Source organism: Caretta caretta, chromosome 3, assembly GCF_965140235.1.
Source record: "Caretta caretta isolate rCarCar2 chromosome 3, rCarCar1.hap1, whole genome shotgun sequence".
NCBI lineage: Eukaryota > Metazoa > Chordata > Testudines > Cheloniidae > Caretta > Caretta caretta.
In genome coordinates, this window is record NC_134208.1 from 56985769 (window position 1) to 57007806 (window position 22038).

General features: G+C 39.5%; 1 protein-coding gene across 2 annotated transcripts in view; it reads left to right on the top strand.

The window, feature by feature from the left end:
* Positions 1–22038, top strand: part of SMAP1 (small ArfGAP 1) — a 227291-nt gene that overhangs the window by 158698 nt on the left and 46555 nt on the right. For both annotated transcript variants that reach the window (XM_048845987.2, XM_048845988.2), the window contains one exon: positions 21015–21099. In XM_048845987.2, coding sequence (XP_048701944.1) covers positions 21015–21099 — 85 coding nt within the window. The remainder of the gene's footprint in view (positions 1–21014; positions 21100–22038) is intronic.

Genomic DNA, 22038 nt, shown 5'->3' on the forward strand with positions numbered 1-22038 from the left:
AAGAGACCTTCTAAAAACATTAAAATGTATTACTGGCACGTGAAACCTTAAATTAGAGTGAATAAATGAAGACTCAGTACACCACTTCTGAAAGGTTGCCAACCCCTGTAGTAGAGACTTATTTTCTGCCCATCCCCCTTCCGCTCTTCTGAGCACCACATTGTGGGAGTCAGGGAGGTAATCAAGAGACTCCTCTTTGAGCAGGTGAAGAAACAGGTTTCTCAGGAAACAGACCCCCCTGTATCTTTCTCTGTGTCCACCAGTGCAGTATCTACATGCTTATAAGTCATGCCTCTACTGGGTGCTTTGGCATGTGCAAGCGAACATCCTCTTCTCCCCCCTTCTAGCATTAGATTTCCTTTCCAATAAGAATGAGCGCAATCAACAGGTAGAGGCAGGGAAACAATTGATGCCAGTAGCAATTTCCTCATCCTCCTCTGACCTCATAAAATGCATGGGTGAGACCCTTGTGTGAGAGACAGGGCTGTGTTGAATGCCCCCTTCAGGGCCACACCTGGTACTACAAGTGCTCTCTGACAGTCTGCAAGGTTTCCTGCTTGGTACAATGTAGCCTGTGCCATAGGCTTGGTGGCAATCTCTAAATGATCAAGTAACAAAAGAGCAGCTCAGGATTTTTAAAATTTAAGCGCTTTATTACAATGCTTAGGTTAAGGTCTTGGCCTGGGATTGGGTTAGCCAAGCAGTGACGACCGCCGAAGGCAACACCATAGGAAAAAAAACCATGAGACTGGATCTGTTCAGCAGAAAAGTTTACTCCTTGTTTGAATGCATCTGATACTTTAACACACATTGTGGGCACGTTAGTGGTGATGCAAAAATCTGCCTGGGTCCAGTCCTTAGCAATAACCAGGATGTGCAGATCACAACAGAGAACCTTCCTTTCAAGGGCTGCAACCTCTTCAGTTAAATAGCTGATGAGGCACTCCACTCATTAAAGTAGAACTTGTGAGTGAAAAGCAGATGACCCACCAAGTCTTCTGGAGGTATAGCACACTCTCTCTATCCAGGGTGGGGGGCAAACTTTTTGGCCCGGGGGCCACACTGAGGTGTGAAACTGTATGGAGGGCCAGGTAGGGAAGGCTGTGCCTCCTCAAACAGCCTGGCCCCCGCCCCTCCCACTTCCCACCCCCTGACTGCCCCCCTCACAACCCCTATCCTATCCAACCCCCCCCCACTCCTTGTCCCCTGACCAGCCCCTCCCAGGACCAAACTGCTCCCCTGGGACCCCCCTCCCTATCTGACACCCCCCCCGTCCCCTGACTGCCCCTACCCCATCCACACCCCTGCCAGGCCCCCTGGGACCCTATTCCCTGACTGCCCCCCCGTTCCATATCCACACCTCTGCCCCCTGACAGGCCCCCAGGACCCCACTCCCTATCCAACCCCCCCGTTCCCTATCCCCTGACTGCCCCTCCCCCTGAACTTCTGCCCCATCCAACCGCTCCCTGTCCCCTAACTGCCCCCCAGGAACCCTTGCCCCTTATCCAACCGCCCCTTCCCCCCCCCACCCCCCCATTTGATGCTCAGAGCAGCAGGAGCTCGCAGCCTAGCCGGAGCCAGCAGCGTGGCTGCAGGGGAGGGAGGACAGCAGGAGCAGGGCCAGGTGCTAGCCACCCTGGCCGGGAGCTCAAACGCTGGGCAGGACAGTCCCACAGGCCGAATGTGGCCCATGGGCCATAGTTTGCCCACCTCTGCTCTAGATAACAGGTTTCACCCTGATTTAGAATGTGCCTCCCACCTCCCTTTTTTCTTTGGAATGAGAAAATGGGAATAAACCCCTATCCCGCTGAACTCTAAGGAGTTCCAAGTCTCCTGCATCAAACGTATTCAATGAGAGGGGTCTCTAAAGCGGGATGGGGAAGTAGGAAGGGACAGGAACTGTATGCAATATCCTTTGCTGACCATCTCTGGTGGTGATCCCAGTCCAGGATTTCTGAAAAAGAGTGTGTTGCAAAAAGGGTGGAAATCCTCCAATGTATCTGGCAGGTTCTCTGCTGTAGCATGACGCCTGCTGTAGGGCACTGTAAGGTAAGTAACTGTTCTGTTTCTAATCTTGTCATCAGTAAGAGAAAGCTATCTGTAACATATTATGATTCTGTCTCCCTCCGTCCCCTGTATCGCTCTCATACCCTATTGTGTGTATTCTACCCTTTCGTTTGTTTTCTTTCTCTACTCATTTTGCAAAAAAAGGTATCCAGTCATATGTGACCATCTGTCTTGAACTGCCTGTTTCCTCTTCTCTGAAGGTCTTGTCCAATTGCCTTCTTAATTTTCATTGAGCAGCTGGACATCTCTTTTCCCCCCCAAGAGCAGCTTGTTAGTAAACTTGGCAGAATACAGTTTTTATTTTTGATAATTTTGACAGCTAATATCCATGTTCATTTTTAAGCATACTTTTATCTTTTTATCCATTTTAAATGTTCAGAGCTGTATGAAATTACGGGCCCAGGCGGAGGTCAGACAATTATTTAATGACAGTGAACACTGAGATTCAAAAAGTTTTTAAGCTTTATAACCATTAAAATATGAATTGTCAACATCTCATGTCAAACTGTACAAGGTAAATACTCTTAAATTAAACTTTAAGGTCTCAAGCACCTTTTTTTTATTTTACTTTGGAAATATTTTTCATTGGTTTGTGTGTGTATATCGTGAAATGGACATTTACTGACACAAATCTATTCCTTCCAAGACTACCTATAGTTAAGTGCGTATATCATGGTACGAATAATGTTTTGCCTGTTGGCTTTTGCATTTGAGAAGGAACTTTGAGTCATATGACCTAATTGATTGGAATAATTGACCTAATATGACCTAATTGATTTGAATTGTGTATTTTCTTAATATTGACATTCAAGATAAGCTTCTTAAAGTTTAAATAGAAGTGTAGAATTAACAGATGAGTGATACAGAAATTGGCAATCACAATAACGATATCCAATTTTATTCCACTGGGCTTTATCCACAGGTTGACAGAACCAAATATTCATAGTGCTTGGAATTTTTAATGCAGAGGTTTGGTAGTTTAAATAGTGCAGCACCTCTGGGCATTCAAGAATGTAATTTAGAAGCATAACAAGTGAGAAATCACTGATATGCTCAAACTCAGTTTAGCTGTTATCCTTTCAAATCCTACTGTGCAGAATTACAAATGATAAAGCAGGGGACATGCTTCTTTTCCATTACAAAGTGTTTTTGGCCTAGAGGTGACTAAGAACAGCAGGGAAACAAAATTACAGTATTTTACTCCACTGCGTCTTAACGTCATTAGTTATCTCTTTGGAGCATAAGTTACTAATACTACGTTAACCTGCACTTACGCATTCATTGTTAATATCTGTTACTATTTCTATAGAAAGAGGTAGAAGGTAATTTTCTTTTTTTTAAAAAAAACTGATCATTTTGTAATTCTCTTGTGTTATACTAGTCAAACCAAGTTATTTTAAAAGTTCAATAAAATTAAAAATTTTAATGTTTCAAGTTTTGTTCAAGTTTTACCTAATTTTTCTCAGTAATTAATAGAAGGACTTTTTAAAGCAGAAAACACTGTATATTTTAGTTCACTGTTTTTATAGGATTTAAATTATAGCATGCATTCAGCTTTATTTTTCATAGTCCAAGGCCAGAATCTATGAAAAATAATAATTTATATTCTATCTAAAAAGAATATTATAACATTATCAGTATGCTTACATGACAGCTATGTATTTATGAATGTACTTTCAGATGTAGTCTGTGACTGGTCACCAAGAAAAATACCCAGATCTTGGGCACATTTGTTTTGTATTAAAATCCCATTTTATAGACCTCTTACTATTTAGATATGGTTACCTCCAGAGTTTACAGTGTGACTTAATTTTCCCTATATTTGATTAAATGTTATTGTGTACAGCAAATACTAAGGTTAAGCCATTATCTAGGGCCATGCAAATTTTAAAAAGTGACTACAGTATGCATGTATGGTAAAGCTTTTGTGGCACACTACACAGATTATATTTCTATGCATACATTTAATCTGTATGGTGTGCCTCAAAAGTTTTATTGGAATGAATTTGGGATGGCTCCATTACTTGAGTTGTAGAGTTATAAGTGAGTTAAGTCCAAAGCAGAATGCAAGAAGTTGCAGAGGGATCTCACAAAACTGGATGACTGGGCAACAAAATGGCAGATGAAATTTAATGTTAAGTATGAAGTAATGCATATTGGAAAAAATCTCAACTATACATATACAATGATATGTTCTACACTGGCTGTTACCACCCAAGAAAACTATCTTGGAGTCACCATGGATAGTTCTCTGAAAACTTCAGCTCAATATGCAGAAGCGGTCAAAAAGGCTAACAATGTTAGGGATAGATAATAAGATAGTAAATATAATGCCACTATATAAATCCGTGATTCACCCACACCTTCAGTACTGTGTCTAGTTCTGGTCACCTCATCTAAAAGAGATACAGCAGAATTGGAAACGTTTAGAGAATGACAACAAAGATAATGAAGGATATGGAACAGCTTCCATATGAGGAAAGACTAAAAAAAAATTAGGGTTGTTCAGCTTAGGAAAGAGACAACTAAGGGGGAAATGACAGAGGTCTATAAAATGATGAATGGTATGGAGACAGTGAATAGGGAAGTGTTGTTTACCCCTTCACATAACACACAAACCAGGCATCATCTACTGAAATTAATAGGCAGCAGGTTTAAAACAAACATAAGGAGGTATTTCTTCACACAATGCACAGTCAACATGTGGATCTCTTTGCCAGGGGATGTGGTGAAGGCCAAAAATATAACTGGGTTCGAAAAGAATTAGATAAGTTCATGGAGCTGAGGTCCATTAGTGGCTGTTGGCCAATGTGGTCAGGGATGCAATCCCATGCTCAGGTGACCCTAAACTGACTATCAGAAGCCAGGAATGAAAGACGGGTGGATCATTCCATAGTTGCCCTGTTCTGTACACTATGCCTGAAGCTCTGGTACTGGCCACTGTCAAAGACAGGATACTGGGCAAGATGGAGCATGGTCTGACCCAATATGTCAGCTCCTATGGTCTTATGCAAATCATCCCAAACATGTACAATTTAAACCTTTAGTACATCATACCTTCATGTATTCTGTATAGGTTACTTAGTTGTTTTGTAAAAACTTTTAGAAACATTTTAGGGAAGTTTTAAGTTTTATTGGTACTATTTTTGTACCACTCAATCCAAGTAGCTAGGTTCCTGAGTCCAGTTGTACAGAGGGCGAAATGATTAGAAATAAATATTAGAAGACAATTTAAAGTAGACTTTCCATACATAATATTGTAATTGTCATACATTTCACAATATATTATGTCTAGAAACAGGAGAGAGGGTCATGTGCATAGCTTTCCAATGATATCAAGTCCCTCTTTCTAGATATATCTGGGGATATTAGCAGGACTGAATTGCCTCTTGGCACCTCGGACCAGTGGCGCTCAACCTTTCCAGACTACTGTATCCCTTTCAGGAGTCTGATTTGTCTTCCATACCCCAGGTTTCACCTCATTTAAACTATTTGCTTACAAAATCAGACATAAAAATACAAAAGTGTCACAGCACACTATTACTGAAAAATTGCTTACTTTCTCATTTTTGCCATATAATTATAAAACAAATCAGTTGGAATATAAATATTGTACTTACCTTTCAGTGTATAGAGCAGTATAAATGAGTAATTGTCTATATGAAATGTTAGTTTCTACTGACTTTGCAAGTGCTTTTTGTGTAGTTGTAATGGGTTGGTGGTTTTCCCTCCCACTCAGGCTCAGAGGGAGGCCATTCCACCTCACTGGGTCACTGTGGGGTCAGCCCAGGCACAGGACAGGGCGATAAACAGTCTAGGGAGCTCAGGCTCAGGAAGGGCCGAACAATAGGCAGTCTGCAGGGCTCTGGCCTTCTGAGCAGGGCAGAGCAAGAAGCAGTTTTTCACCTAACGTCCTGACTCAGGCAGACGTCAGACAAATGCAGGCTTCTTGGTCTAAGGTGAGTAGGTGGCCACCCCAGGGATGGGGCAGCCGCAAGGGATAGGGAGACCCAAGCCCACCCTACTCCACCAGGTCCCAGCACAGGGCCCTGAGGGTGGTGGAGAGCTTTGCCACTGGGTCAGCAGGGATCCCACCGAAACACACCAACCTGAGCACCAACTGCAAAACTGGACCAAAGTCTGATTTCCCTGGGCTACTTCCTGTCACAATTCGGTGAAGTGTTCCGGGGCCCGGGGTCATAGAATCATAGAATATCAGGGTTGGAAGGGACCTCAGGAGGTCATCTAGTCCAACCCTCTGCTCAAAGCACGGTCAATCCTCAAATAAATCATCCCAGCCAGGGCTTTGTCAAGGCTGACCTTAAAAACCTCTAAGGAAGGAGATTCCACCACCTCCCTAGATAACGCATTCCAGTGTTTCACCACCCTCCTAGTGAAAAAGCTTTTCCTAATATCCAACCTAAACCTCCCCACTGCAACTTGAGACCATTACTCCTTGTTCTGTCATCTGTTACCACTGAGAACAGTCTAGATCCATCCTCTTTGGAACCCCCTTTCAGGTAGTTGAAAGCAGCTATCAAATCCCCCCTCATTCTTCTCTTCCGCAGACTAAACAATCCCAGTTCCCTCAGCCTCTCCTCATAAGTCATGTGCTGCAGCCTCTTAATCATTTTTGTTGCCCTCCACTGGACGCTTTCCAATTTGTCCACATCCTTCTTGTAGTGTGGGGCCCAAAACTGGACACAGTACTCCAGATGACTCCTTGACTGACTTCTTGTTGCTAACATATCTGAAGAAACCCTTCTTGTTACTCTTAACATCTCTTGCTAGCTGCAGCTCCAAGTGTGAGTGTCCTATCTGATTTCACTCCTGCATGCCTGAGCAATATTTTTATACTCCTTCCTGATCATTTGTCCAAGCTTCCACTTCTTGTAAGCTTCTTTTTTTGTGTTGAAGATCAGCAAGGATTTCAGTGTTAAGCCAAGCTGGTCGCCTGCCATATTTACTTTTTACTATTCTTTCTACACGTTGGGATGGTTTGTCCCTGTAACCTCAATAAGGATTCTTTAAAATACAGCCAGCTCTCCTGGACTCCTTTCCCCCTCATGTTATTCTCCTAGGGGATCCTGCTCATCAGCTCCCTGAGGGAGTTAGTCTGCTTTTCTGAGTCCAGGGTCCATATTCTGCTGCTCTTTCTTCCTTGTGTCAGGATCCTGAACTCGACCATCATGGTCACTGCTCCCAGGTTCTCATCTGCTTTTGCTTCCCCTGCTAATTCTTCCCTGTTTGTGAGCAGCAGGTCAAGAAGAGCTCTTCCCCTAGTTGGTTCCTCCAGCATTTGCACCAGAAAATTGTCCCCTACACTTTCCAAAAGCTTCCTGGATTGTCTGTGTACCTCTGTATTGCTCTCCCAGCAGATATCAGGGTGATTGAAGTCTCCCATGAAAACCAGGGCCTGCGGTCTAGTAACTGCAGTTAGTTGCCGGAAGAAAGCCTCGTCTACCTCATTCCCCTGGTCTGGTGGTCTATAGAGACTTCCACCACGACATCACCCTTGTTGCTCACAATTCTAAACTTAATCCAGAGACTCTCAGGTTTTTCTGCAGTTTCATACTGGAGCTCTGAACAGTCATACTGTTCTCTCACATACAATGCAACTCCAACTTTTCTGCCCTGCCTGTCCTTCCTGAATAGTTTATATCCATCCATGACAGTACTCCAGTCATGTGAGTTATCCCACCAAGTCTCTGTTATTCCAATCACATCATAATTCCTTGACTGTGCCAGGACTTCCAGTTCTCTCTGCTTGTTTCCCAGGCTTCTTGCATTTGTATATAGGCGCTTAAGATAACTTGCTGATCGTCCTGCTTTCTCAGTATGAGGCAGGAGTCTTCCCCTCTTGTGCTTCCTCCCAGTATCCCACTTACCTGAGGGTTTTGGTCTCCTTCCCCCAGTGAACCTAGGTTAAAGCCCTCCTCACTAGGTTAGCCAGCCTGCTTGCTAAGATGCTTTTCCCTCTCTTTGTTAGGTGGAGCCCATCTCTGCGTAGCACTCCTTGGAACACCATCCCATAGTCAAAGAATCCAAAGCCTTCTCTTGGACACCACCTGCATAGCCATTCGTTGACTTCCACGATTCGACAGTCTCTACCGGGGCCTTTTCCTTCCACAGAGAGAATGGACGAGAAGACCACTTGTGCCTCGAAGTCCTTTATCCTTTTCCCAGAGCCGCGTAGTCTGCAGTGATCTGCTGAAGGTCGTTCTTGGCAGTATCATTGGTGCCCACGTGGAGAAGCAGGAAGGGGTAGCGATCCGAGGGCTTGATGAGTCTCGGTAATCCTCTCTGTCACAGCGTGAATCCTAGCTCCTGGAAAGCAGCAAGCTTCTCGGTTTTCCTGGTCGGGATGGCAGATAGATGACTCAGTCCCTCTGAGGAGGCAGTCCCCGACCACCACCACCACCCGCCTCCTTCTCTTGGGAGAGATGGTTGTGGATCCCCCATCCCTAGGACAGTACATCTCATGCCTTCCAATCAATGGAGTCTCCTTCTGCTTCCTTCCCTCATCTATCATCATCATGTATCATCTAGTCCACTCTCCGTATTAGTACCTGTGGAGAGAACATGAAAATGGTTGCTCACCTGTATCTGCATTGCTGGTACATGGACGCTCCTCTTTCTTCTTCTGGAGGTCACATCCTGCCAAATTTCTTCACCGTCCTTCTGTCCCCGCTGTGCATCCTACTCTGATTCTTCAGAATGTTGTCCCTGTAGAAGCATATCCTGACGTCTGTCCGGGAAATATTCATTTTCTCTTATGCAGCGCAGGGTTGATACTTGTTTCTCCAGACCTTGAACCTTCTCTTCCAATATGGAGACCAACTTGCAGTTTGTACAGACAAAGTCGCTTCTGTCCTGTGGAAGAAAGACAAACATGGCACATTCTGTACAGGTCACAACAGCTGATCGTTGTCTCCTTGGGATATTCAGCTGCTGGCATACTCAGAGGCTCCTCTCTGGATTTGGTCCCCTCTGGGGACAGGGGGCTACTCGGTTTGGTCATAGGCAGCAGGCAAGAGGCCTCTGTCTTCTTCCTTGGATTCTCTTCAACTAAGCTGGAGGCCCTGCCTCTTACCCTTCCTGTCCTGCCTCTCACTTCTAGCATGAGGGCTCCCGGTCCGGCCCGGCTACACCCACTCAGGTGCAGAGAGTAGTCCCTTCCCCTCTGGCTCAGAAGGAGGATCCTCTGCTTCCCTACAGTAGCCTGTTGTAAAACTAGGCAAATATCTAGGTGAGTTGATGTACACTCTGGAAGGTTTCTGCATACCCCCAGAGGTACATGTGCACTTGGTTGAGAACCACTGCTTCAGACCACTGTTGTTTGGTGGGAGGAAGTCTGGCATCTTTCTGGGGGTGGTTTCTTTCTTTAAACTGTCTGTCTAAAAGCTGATCCAAGGATTAGAATGCTGGACATAGTCATTGAGCTGATGCATGAGTGGACAGTATGCTGGGAAAGTACTCATTTAGTAGTATTTAACCCATGACTTTGCGGTTTATTGCATGGCTATCACCATGTGGTGTATAAATATATGGGGGCATCTCTGTCTTTAGTATTTTCTGCAAAATGAGAACAGCAAATATACAGAGCATAACTAGGCCATTGATATGAGAACTGCAATTCGTACGGTACACACTATCAAGTATTTCCCTCGCCTCATTGGGGTGTTGTGGAAGTCTTGAATATGTTGGTCTCAAACAGCACAGATGGTGCTTAACAATAGTTAAGTTCATCAGAGGAGTGTTATTTCCAGCAGGCAACCCATCACTGATTTGTTCTTAGTTAAATTCAGACATGTACGATTTTGATTTTTATGTGGCTTATGTAATGCTGCTTTTGGTAATTACTCCATCAAATATGCAATGTAAAGTAGAGTTTGATTGTCAGAGGAATTTTCCTTAATTAGAAAATATAATGATTCAGTTCTACAGAGGAGCAATTCTCAGTCCACTTTCAAATGGAAGGGACCAACAAGTCCCTGTAGAATCAATTCTAGATTTTGAGAAGTGAATAGGGTAATTCACAATAAGTTACTTATTGATTTATCTAGGTTCAACTAATGCGAGATATTGTTTTCATTTAAATTGGATTGAGTCAATATAGTATTGTCTTAATAGTACAAGCTGTTAAGATGTTTTTTATAAACATGATTCTTGACATAATAAAATGTAACATCAGTTTGTACAAAATCTTCTGTGTTCTTATTGAGCTAGAGTGAACAAAATATAGCGTAGGTTATTTTAGATTTTTGTCCTGCAAGCCAGTGGTTTTCAACCTTTTTTCACTTGCGGACCACTAAAAAATTTCTAGTACACGTGTGGACCCCTTTGGAAATCTTAAACATAGTCTGCATACCACAGATTGAAAAACACGGTTCTAAGTAAGATAAACTGCGTATACGCTCCAATTCTGAATGATGTAAGAGAGCTCATTTCTGCAAATTGTTTTCAAGTCCTATTACTGTATGTACTTAAGTCCCCACTCTGTGGGATCTCACTGAGTGCTGTATTTTTGATACTGGGTATTGTGACATGTGTACCAACTATCTATAGGCAAGTTTTGCAAGAACTTTAAATGCTACGGTTTTGGTAGCTGTTGAATTCCCAAGAACCACCTGTCTGCACAAAAGGAATATAGACCCACAAAGCAACATAGGCATAGCAAGTTAAATTGTAAAACTTTACTCAGTTAGTTGAATTAGTGTTGCAACTAAATATGTACAGATTGTTTTGTTTTTATACTTAAGATAATGGAAAATTTTCCATCCATTCCTCATGAATTTGTGCTTAAATGTTTTAGAATGGTATTCGCATGATGAGTCTTATTCACGTAGAACTGGATTATTTGCCTAGTTTAGTTATTATGTGGAACTGTGTTTTGAACAGTACACTGAACGTGGTTATTTAATTTCCTTACCAAAATGGATAGACTGAAAAGTGTTAGGCTTTCAGCTATGCTATCATATATTTAAAATGGCAGGGAAATGGAACAAAAATGCAGGAGTTAGAAAGTAAATGATTTTTGATTAAATTATATTGAGAGTAGTCTTATGAATTACAAGCATGTTGGCTGGTGAAGCTGCCACTAATGAAGATTTTAATAATTTGAACAAGACATCTGCTCAGCATGAATTACATTTTATGAAATTATTTTATCTAAGCAGGTCTATATTCTTGTTAATTAAAAAAAAATAGTCTAATTTTTATCCACTCACAGCTGACTGCTTTCTACATTTGTTAGGACATGAATTTTATGTCTTCTGGTTTATTAGGACAAAACCTTAAAGCTGAATGACTGGCTGCATAAAGGTTTATAGCATTGTACTTGCTGCCGAATATGCAGGAACATGAGTGTGCATTTGGTAAATCCAAGCCAACCAATTATACTGTGATCAAGTGAAAATTTAGCGTAGGTGGAATCCATTTTATCATTACTATTTTTCAGTTAATATAGTAGCTAAAGAGAGATCAGATTATGAATAGATTATATAATCTATTATCTTTTCATTTTGATAAAGGATTTGTCACATAAATTTTAATGGTAAATACTCAAAAGTGAGAACTTGATTTGTACTAAAAAGTGTTTTATAAAATTTACAAATGGATCCAGATAAGAAATGTAAATGTGATTTTATGTATTAAGTACTTCAAAGAGGGAATATTTACTGCTTTTGGTGCTGTAGGCACAACTCTGTGTATTGAAGTGCATCTGTGCTATGTCACTACATGAGACTTTATTATGTTGTTTTTATTGCACCACTGGTGTCTAAGCAGTGCACAGTTTAAATTAACAAGTGATGATGAGAGCAGGACAGCTAGAGAGAAAAGACTGGATTTCAGAGAGAAGAACTGGCAGGATTTAGAGATGACTGGAATTAGGGGGGAAAAATAGGAGAGAGGATGGACGATGAAGTTGTTGACACAGATTAAAGCAAGAAATTGAGGACAGAATTTGGGGGAAGATGGATTTGTTTCCAAATATCGTCACTTCAAGTTGACAAGACACCGAGATGCCAGTTGCAGATGTGGGTTTGCATAGAGAGAGAGATTTCTCTGTTTCCTTTTGAACATAGGCCACAACTACCATTATTAACAGTATGCATATGACAAATATACAAAATACTGCAGCCAATATAGTACTAAAAAACCTGAAAGATATTACAATTATTATTCATAATAGTGGCAATTACTCTGCTTGGTATTTTATATCCAAAAGCAGAATTCAGATAGTTTACAAAGGAATAATGTAATGTAGCTGCATCCTGCCCACCAAAATAGCCCTGTATCCCTTTTCTGAAAGGCTGATTGAGCCCAAATGCAAGCAAGCCTTTCAGTTGTGATAACAACTAAAACTTCTTCCAAGTAAATATACTTGACTGAAAATATTGTATTTCAAACTTGTCTCCTCCTTCCTGGATATTACATTAGGCTCATTTTACTACCTCAATAAAGACTACTGCTAAAGTTTGTGACAACCACAAAATAGCCCATTAATCAGTATGCATAAAAGCTGTAATGACTACAGAGATGTGTGGAATACAGAAGTTCTGTTTTGTGAAAATTCTGTTGTGTGGTTTTGTTGTTGTTGTTTCATTTTTGTTTGAAACGTTTGTCTGACAAAATTGAATCCGTGACTTCTATGACCTCCATGACAGACACGAAACCCTAGTAATGAGTACACAGTTCATTGTAGCAAACTTTTACTCATGCAGTCTTTCATCAGTGGTAGTGTAGTGCCAGACTGCACAAATTCTCTTCCAGCTCTATGTGTTTCCTTGAGGAACTCTCACAGAGTATCTTCACAATCTAGCACCAGTCAAGACCTAGAAAATCCCTAATATTTGCCACAATGGTTATTAACCAGACTAATAATGTTAGAAATCAAAAAAGCATTTTAGTGCAGCAGGATTCACAAGTCAGCTTGTCAAGCTGTATTAGTCTGTTACAAAACATGGGGGCTTATTGTCATGCTGTACCTATAAACTAAATATAGCATCTTCATTATTCATGAAATACTTATGTATCCTATAACACTGTGGCTTTCTCTTCTTATCATACCTTTCTGTGCATACCATACATAGAGTATTTGTGTTTAGCATTTCTCAAGACAGATCTGTTCATAAAGCGAAATCAAGTGTGAGACCCACATAACCAAGACTATTCAAGGATGGAACTTCTGTACTAATCAGGTATCTTTATGATTTTGGTGTAAAATTGACATAAATGGCTTCCCCCTCTCGAGGTCCCTTCCAGTCCATTTCTGTGATTCTGTGATAGCTGCACTGAAGACAAAAGGCTAACACCCAGATTTTGAGGTATTCAGTAATTGTTCCCGTTCAGTGTTCCAATACCTAACTGACTTAGGAGCCCAAGTCTCATTATCAGAAGTGACTTAAAAACCCATCCCAGATTTAGGGTCACTCAAAGTGCCTAAGTCACTTCTGCAAATTACACTTGGAGTCTTAAGTCAGTTGGGTGTTGCAACACTAAATGGAAAAATGCCAAAATACCTTTAAAAATCTTGGCCTAATAACTATTTTTCCACTTATTTAACTTGCTGCCTAGGAAGTAGAATGGCCAGAAAATGGAAATAAGTGATAAACATAGTGCCTTATGTAAATTGAAGGATAAAGAGGATCTTGAGTGGAAAATTTTAATTCCAGTCATGTAGTGAATATTGTCAATTACAAACAGCATTGTTTAGATGAAATAGTGGTAAACTGTGGTTAGAAAATTATTTGTCATAAAGATTACATTGAAGAGAAGATGTTAATATACTTTGGTGAAGAACAGTTGCATATCACAGCTGTGAAGAGGGGACTGAGTGGTGCTTCAAATGAATAGAAAGTAACCTGTATCAGAATGAATTAATAACAGTAAAATAACACTTCACAATACTTTTTTTTAGCAAGCTGGGAAAAAATCTGTCCATAAACTGATTAGCATATATACAGAATGGATTCATTAGGTCTGAAGTATATTTTCCAAAGACTTATATACATGTAACAATCAGCTTAAAATATCATGAACAAAAATAATTGTTGCCAAGCATATCTGGGTAACTCACTTTCTGTAAACTGGTAGGTTTGTATATGATCTTACTATGGAAGCTTACTGAGTGGTTTTCATGTTACTTAAATAAACCCACTCCAGTGTTAAGGCATTTCATTTTGAATGTGACTAGATTTTCCTTAAATGAAAGAAAACATGCTGGAATTTTTCAAAACAAATTTCAAGATAGGGTATTAAGTGATTTGATTAATATACTAACTGCAACTAGTGTATATTTGTATAAATAGAATGTACTGGATTTCTCCAACCGCTTGGTAAAGTGGGAAAGTAACAAACTGTAGAAAAGCAAATGTAGTACTGATATTCAGAAGTAACGTGATCCACTCTCACATCTGGAGGATATTGAAACAGTGAGCAGCATGGGTTTTCACAGAATAAATCTTATCAGGCTGCCAACTGTCTGTTAGTAGAAATTCAGAATTAGTACATGAGAAGTATGCAGTAAATCTAATACATTTGGATTTTCGTAAAGCATTTGATAGTGCCTCATGAAATATTACTTGCAAAATTTATTTAGATTGATTTGAATAGGAATATTTTGATAGTAGCTGTTGCACTGTACAGAGTAAAAGGACTGGGGAACAAAAGATATAGCTCAAAAGTTTGCATGCTTGGAAAGAAATAGCTCAAACTGTATCAGCTGTTGGGAACTCCAGATGTATGTCTTTTTGCCGGTCCACACAGCCACAGAATCAAAAGTCTTCACAAATTTCCCATGCAGGTGAGCACTGGGAAAGTATGTCTTCTCTATTCTTTGAAATTGTCCCCAGTTCCTGTATTCTCCTTCCCAGTTCTTCAGAAAATGTCAAGAAAGGTAATAGAAGGGCCAGTCTGAATTATGAATTCTTATCTAACCTCACTTGGGAGCCAGACTTTACTTCCATTCCTTACCTCCATTCCCAATAGTTTCCTGGTAGTCCTGGGAAAAGTTGGATGTGGTGTCCCTTAGGCAGCAGGAACAGAGTGAACTCTGTACCAAAGGATTTCCTGATTGCACCTTGTTGTGGAATTACTGCAAAATATATAATTTCAGTAAGATGACTTCTGCTTTCATGCTTGAAAGATACAACTAACTGAAGTTTAGGCATTTTGCCTGATTTATACAAACAACCCCACATTTAAATGTGAGAAATTTCTGTGGTCCTTCTCAGGTGGTGTAAATTGGTACAGATCCACTGAAATCAATTTGTCTAACATTCATTGGTTGCATCTTCCAAATCTTTTCTACGGAAAAATCTTTCACAAAATCTATTTTAAGAAGAAAAAATCTATAAAACCACGGTGCCAGGCACAATGCTTAGAAATAGTGGATTCTGAGAGCTTTTGGTAGGCCACTAGTTCACTGTGGACAGAAGTGGAAAGATAAATTTAACTGTTTCAGCTGGTTTGCATCCATGCTGTGACACTAAACTGGTACAGGCTGAAATTGCTTAGGCCAGTGTTTCCCAAACTTGGGACGTACCAGCCACCACTTCCTGCAGCCCCCATTGGCCTGCAGTGGTGAACCTGTGGACGCGGCAGGTAAACAAACCGACCCGGCCTGCCAGGGGCTTTCCCTGAACAAGCAGCGTGCCAAGTTTGGGAAACACTGGCTTAAACCAAATTTATTGGTAGAGCTAAGTATAATCTACTCCAAATTGAATGTGCGTAAACCAGTTGCATCCTTCTTGCTTCTGGATATGAAGTGTTCAAAAAATGTTCTAATCCCTTAGAATGCTTGTAAAACAACAAATTTATTTGAAGTAGAAAAGACCTAATGGATGTGCTTTCCTCTGTTCCTATAAAATCTCATTTTCATCAAATTATTTTCCTTTATATTGTTTGATATTTAGAAGGGTTTATCCTTCTTTGTTTTGAAAAATGAATAAATCCTTTAAAAGCTGCAGGACATTTCAGCATTAACTGTTCAAATGTTTTCTGCAAATACTTTTTTACATTTAATGTTTAAGGTTCTTTGTCAGCTTTTCCCACAATCTTGTAAATATTTTTTCACTAAATTATCAATCAAAATTTTGTTCATTTAGTGAAAAATTTACTTAAGGAAAAGAGCACTGCCAAAATTCGTTTGAAACAACTTTTAAGAGATTTAATGCAGTGCATGAAGAGCAAGGATTTATTGCTTGTAATAGAATGTGAGAAAAAGCACACACAATATGGCCAACCAGAAACATTAAAAAAGTCATGAGATTTAAAAATAATAAATTGGGGGGTGGGATATTTGCCTTCTGATTTGAGTCTTTAAAGTGTCTTTGGGTTACATTTTTGAGTTTTTCTCTGCAACCACGAGAACTAGAAATTTAGTTGAAAGCTAAGATTGTCACATAATCAAATGTCTCCTGGAATTGGGGATTTAAGTAAAACACCAAATATCACAACTTGCAAAAAAAAAAAAAGCATAAGTTCACAACAGTACATATACATATAAATTCTGTACAGTACATATTGTTCCACGGTAAAATGCCACTGATTTTTTTTGTTGTAGTCGGTGGGGAAGTTTGATCATGTTGTACAGTATTCCCAAGAGAAATTGAAAACACATCAGTTCCTGATTTGGGGTTTATCATTTGTGTTAGTTTTTCTTGTAAACTCTTTTTACTACCAGTTCCTGATCTGGCCTATTTATATGTGTAATAAAAGATCTTATGAAGCAAACAGAGTCATATAATTAAAACATTATTTGACCAAAAAAAATTGACTCGATAAAATATTCTTACTGTATTTTTAAAGTAATGAGATTAATTTCCTGTAATAATCAATGTTTTTAAGCAAAGGGGAATATTATTTAAATTCCATCTGTCTAGTGCTTACTAATGAATGCAAGTCAGTGCTTTGCTTTTTATGAACACATGGTAGGGTTGCGTTTGAGACTAACCCTGTCATGCATTAATGCGTTTCAAAATGCTGTTTTCAGATTCCTGATAATCAGCCTAATTTGAGGCAATGAAAATTTTGCACGTTTAGTGCAATTTTAACCTAGCTTTATTTTCAAAACAGTTGGTATATGTTGAGAAAAGCAGTCAATGCTTTTTTAAAAATATTAAGGTTATAACACAAGCAACATGTCAACTGCATTTCTTCTGTCAGCTGCAGTGACCCATGACAGACCATAGTGTTCCTTAAAGCAGGTGAAAAAAATCCAGGTGTTTATAATTTTTTGTAATTAATAATTTATGCACCTTTCGTGAAACATTTATGGTTAATTGTGATGAATATTTCTAGCTCTAATTTAAATTTCATTGAAAATATACTCAGTTGTGGGAGCCCTTTTTCTTCTGTCATTAGATTTTTCTTTGAATCCTTGCTGTTCATAATTTTACTTTTCAATATTAATTAGGTTATGATTTTTTTAAATTCAATACTAACTAGATTTTTATAAATACAACTGCAGATAAAAGTAGGTTTATATGTAAGTTTGACATATTTTTAAAAAAATGTTGGTCTGATATGAACGCTATTCTTTAGTGGGGTGGAGATCTTTACGTCTCCTCTAACTACAGCCCACCTGTTAGTCTGGGGTCTATACTCAATGTAAGCATTTCTATACATACTTTTTCAAGGGATACTTGTCTAAATAAACTGGGTATTTGTAGTCTGCAGGACCCCCAGCCACTGGAGGGTTGTTAGAATACAATGATGAATTTTATCCAAACTAACTTACTTCACAAACGTTAACTTTGTTGTAGCCCTCTTCCTGTTCATCTCCTTTTTGTACATAGGGAACATAAAGGATTGTCTAGATTAAGGACATTTGTATGAGTACACAGAATCAGACTTTAAGGTCAGAAGGGACCATCATGATTATCTAGTCTGACCTCCTGCACAACGCAGGACATGGAATCTCACTCAACCACTCCTGTAACAAACCCCTAACTTACATCTGAGCTATTGAAGTCCTCAAATCGTGGTTTAAAGACTTCAAGGTGCAGAGAATCATCCAGCAAGTGACCTGTGCCCCATGCTGCAGAGGAAGGCGAAAAACCCCCATGGCCTCTGCCAATCTGCCCTGGGGGAAAATTCCTTCCCGACCCCAAATCAGCTAAACCCTGAGCATGTGGGAAAGACTCACCAGCCAGATACCCAGGAAAGAATTCTCTGTAGTAACTCAGATCCCACCCCATCTAACATCCCATCACAGGCCATTGGACATATCTACTGCTAATAGTTGAAGATCAATTAATTGCCGAAATTAGGCTATCTCATCCTATCATCTCCTCCATAAATTTATCAAGCTTTGTCTTGAAGCCAGATCTGTCTTTTGCCCCCACTGCTTCCCTTGAAAGGCTGTTCCAGATCTTCACTCCTCTGATGATTAGAAACCTTCATCTAATTTCAAGTCTAAACTTCCTGATGGCCAGTTTATATCTATTTGTTCTTGTGTCCACATTGGTACTGAGCTTGAATAATTCCTCTCCCTCCATGGTATTTATCCCTCTGATATATTTATAGAGAGCAATCATATCTCCTCTCAGCCTTCTTTTGGTTAGGCTAAACAAGCCAAGCTCATTGAGTCTCCTTTCGTAAGACATGTTTTCCATTCCTCAGACCATCCTAGTATCCCTTCTCTATACCTGTTTGAGTTTGAATTCATCCTTCTTGAATATGGGAGACCACAAGTGCACACAATATTCCAGATGAGGTCTCACCAGTGCCTTGTATAACACCTCTTTATCTCTACTGGAAATACTTCGCCTGATGCCTCCAAAGACCGCATTAGCTTTTTTCACTGCCATATCACATTGGCGGCTCATAGTCATCCTGTGATCAACCAATACTCCGAGGTCCTTCTCCTCTTCTGTTACTTCCAAGTAATGTGTCCCCAGTTTATAACAGAAATTCTTGTTATTAATCCCTAAATGCATGACCATGCACTTTTCACTATTAAATTTCATCCTATTACTATTACTCCAGTTTCAAGGTCACCCAGATCTTCCTGTATGATATCCCGGTCCTTCTCTGTATTGGCAATACCTTCCAGCTTTGTGTCATCCACAAACTTTATTAGCACATTCCTGCTTTTTGTGCCAAGGTCAGTAATAAAAAGATTAAATAAGATTCATCCCAAAACCGATCCCTGAGGAACTCCACTAGTAACCTCCTTCCAGTCTGACAGTTCACCGTTCAGTGTGACCCGCTGTAGTCTCCCCTTCAACCAGTTCCTTATCCACCTTTCAATTTTCATATTGATGCCCATTTTTTCCAATTTAGCTAATAATTCCCCATGTGGAACCGTATCAAATGCCTTACTGAAATGGAGGTAAATTAGATCCACTGCGTTCCCTTTGTCTAAAAAATCTGTTACCTTCTCAAAGGAGGAGATCAGGTTGGTTTGACACGATCTACCTTTTGTAAAACCATGTTGTATTTGTCCCAATTACCATTGACCTCAATGTCCTTAACATTCTCCTTCATAATTTTTTCCAAGACCTTGCATACTACAGATGTCAAACTAACAGGCCTGTAGTTACCCGGATCGCTTTTTTCCCCTTTCTTAAAAATAGGAACTATGTTAGCAATTCTCCAGTCATACAGTACAACCCCTGAGTTTACAGATTGATTAAAAATTCTTGCTAACGGGCTTGTAATTTCATGTGCACCTCTGCAAATTTCCTAGGAAATTCTAGGAAAGCCCTCATGTGGAAAGGCTCAGTGACTTGACCAAAGCCACAGAGGGCATTTGTTAAAGCCAGGATTAAAATGCAGGATACATTGGTTCTCAGCCCTATGCCTAGTCTGCAATTAGACCACTCTGCCAGCTGTGCTATTGAGCAGCCTCTCCTTGCCAGAGGTCATACTCACTGGGCAACAGAAAAAAAGATTTAACTATATACACTGTTGGGATGAATATAGGAAAAAATACTATCCTAAAATATGTATTAGAAGAATTTGCAGTGGCATTAATGACAGCCTGTGTATCACTACATCCAGCTGCTGCAAACTAACTTGTGATCCTTCCAGAAATTGAGGGACTTATGGTCCAGGTCTTTATACATTCCAATAGTGAACCCTGAGTAATTGTTAGGGGAGGAAATGTAAGCAACCTGTAATCTTTAGGATGTGACAGACTGTCAAACCTCATGCTCTATTTAGATCAGTTTACATTTTCAAGGGTCTCTGCAAGAAAAAGACTAGGAGTCTCATTTTTTAAGTGGGGGGGGAGGTAGGATTCTTTGTTTCTAAATCTATCAAATTAAGCGTGCCTATGAACGTGGGTTTTTGCAGACCCAAATGCCACCTCCACACTCGCTAGCAGCTGAAAAGTCTGCCGTTTGAATAATAATCTCTTCCAACAGGGATGTCAAATGTGTTTCTTTACAAGTCTCATAACCTCCTCCACTCCCCAATTTTTCTTATTTTCAACTTTTTAAAAGCTTACAAACCTGGCGCTTTTTTCCACACAGGGAAAACTATATAATTAATTTGGTCTAATAAAATTAGTCTATAAATAACTTGGGCAAAATGAGTGAATCATTCTTTTACTCAGTAACGGTGATTCCTAACAGTAAATGATTAACCATTAGTTTTTTAATATTATACTTTTCACTGCAGTTTTTAAATATTAGAAGTGTCCTAAACCCAGTAAATAATCCTGTAGTTAATATTGTTTTTAGAATTTTCATAAAACTGGTGAAAGAATAAGGGTATGTTTCAGTTTTTTTTCCTTTCACATCTCCTCCACATGTACTTTATTCTCATTAGGAAACAGATTCTGTAATCAGACTTCAATATGGAAAGTTAGTCTAGAAAACAAATTTTATTTGTGATGTATTCAAGAAATCTTAAAATCCTTATTCCTATTAAAGAAGCCTTGTACCATATATCTTAAAACTTATTTATGAGTGTGAATATTTTTCTTTCTAAAGCCTCAGAAGAAAGAGGATCAGCAATTAGAGCCTAAAGCAAGTCCGAAAAAAACACCAGAACCTACTATTGATCTTTTAGGACTCGGTAAGTAATAAATAATGAAATTCTCTGTTACTTTTATAAAAATGACTGCAACAGGACTTTTACTGAAATGAATATAATGGTTTTATTTTCCATATGCCAGCAGACATTTTAGCTGAACCTGAAAATTACATGGTTAAGACTGCTGAGTTCCATCTGTAATGAGTTCCTTAGGAACCCGTCCTCCCCCATCAGATATCTTCAGAGTTTGTGGATTGTGACATTTCAGCATTTAAAGTACAAAAATATTTTTTAAGAAGCAAAATGCTATGGTTGCTCTATCGTATTTCTGTTAGGATATATATCTTCATAATGTGTTAGTACAAAATAATAGTAAGCAGTTTCTGTTGAATGCAGCCAACCCTCATATTTTCATGTCAGCTCAGTATCTTCAGTATTTTGTAGTGTCTCATGACAACAGTGGGACTTGTTCATTTTAATTGAATATGCTTTTTTTTTTTCCTGGCTGGCAGATGACCATGTACTTGTCTTGAACTAGCTTTGACTTAGACATTGCATAGGATAAATATTTCTTATCTACAGATATTGTCATGTTCTTCATACTTTTTTTCCTCACTCCTCAAAAAATGACGAAACACACCATATTTTAAAAGCCATGTCTGATCTGTCTAGTATTATTGTAAATCTGTTTTTGCTTTGGGTGGGTGCATGGGAGGTTAATAGTGGAAGCAGAAAAAGGTACTAAGAATTCTTTAGTTATTTCTTAGTATGTATAACTTTATGCCTTTAATGCTATAGCATATGGAGAACAGAAGACAATCTTTTCATGCTTCAGTCAGATTAGAGCTGTGAAGAGTATTGCAGTAAAGCTATCAATATCTCTTTTATTGCCTGATGTTTCCTATTCAGGCTAGCTGGTTTATTTGGATGTGATTTAGAATTCACACTAACATCTTAAATTTAATGGTATTTTTTATGGGA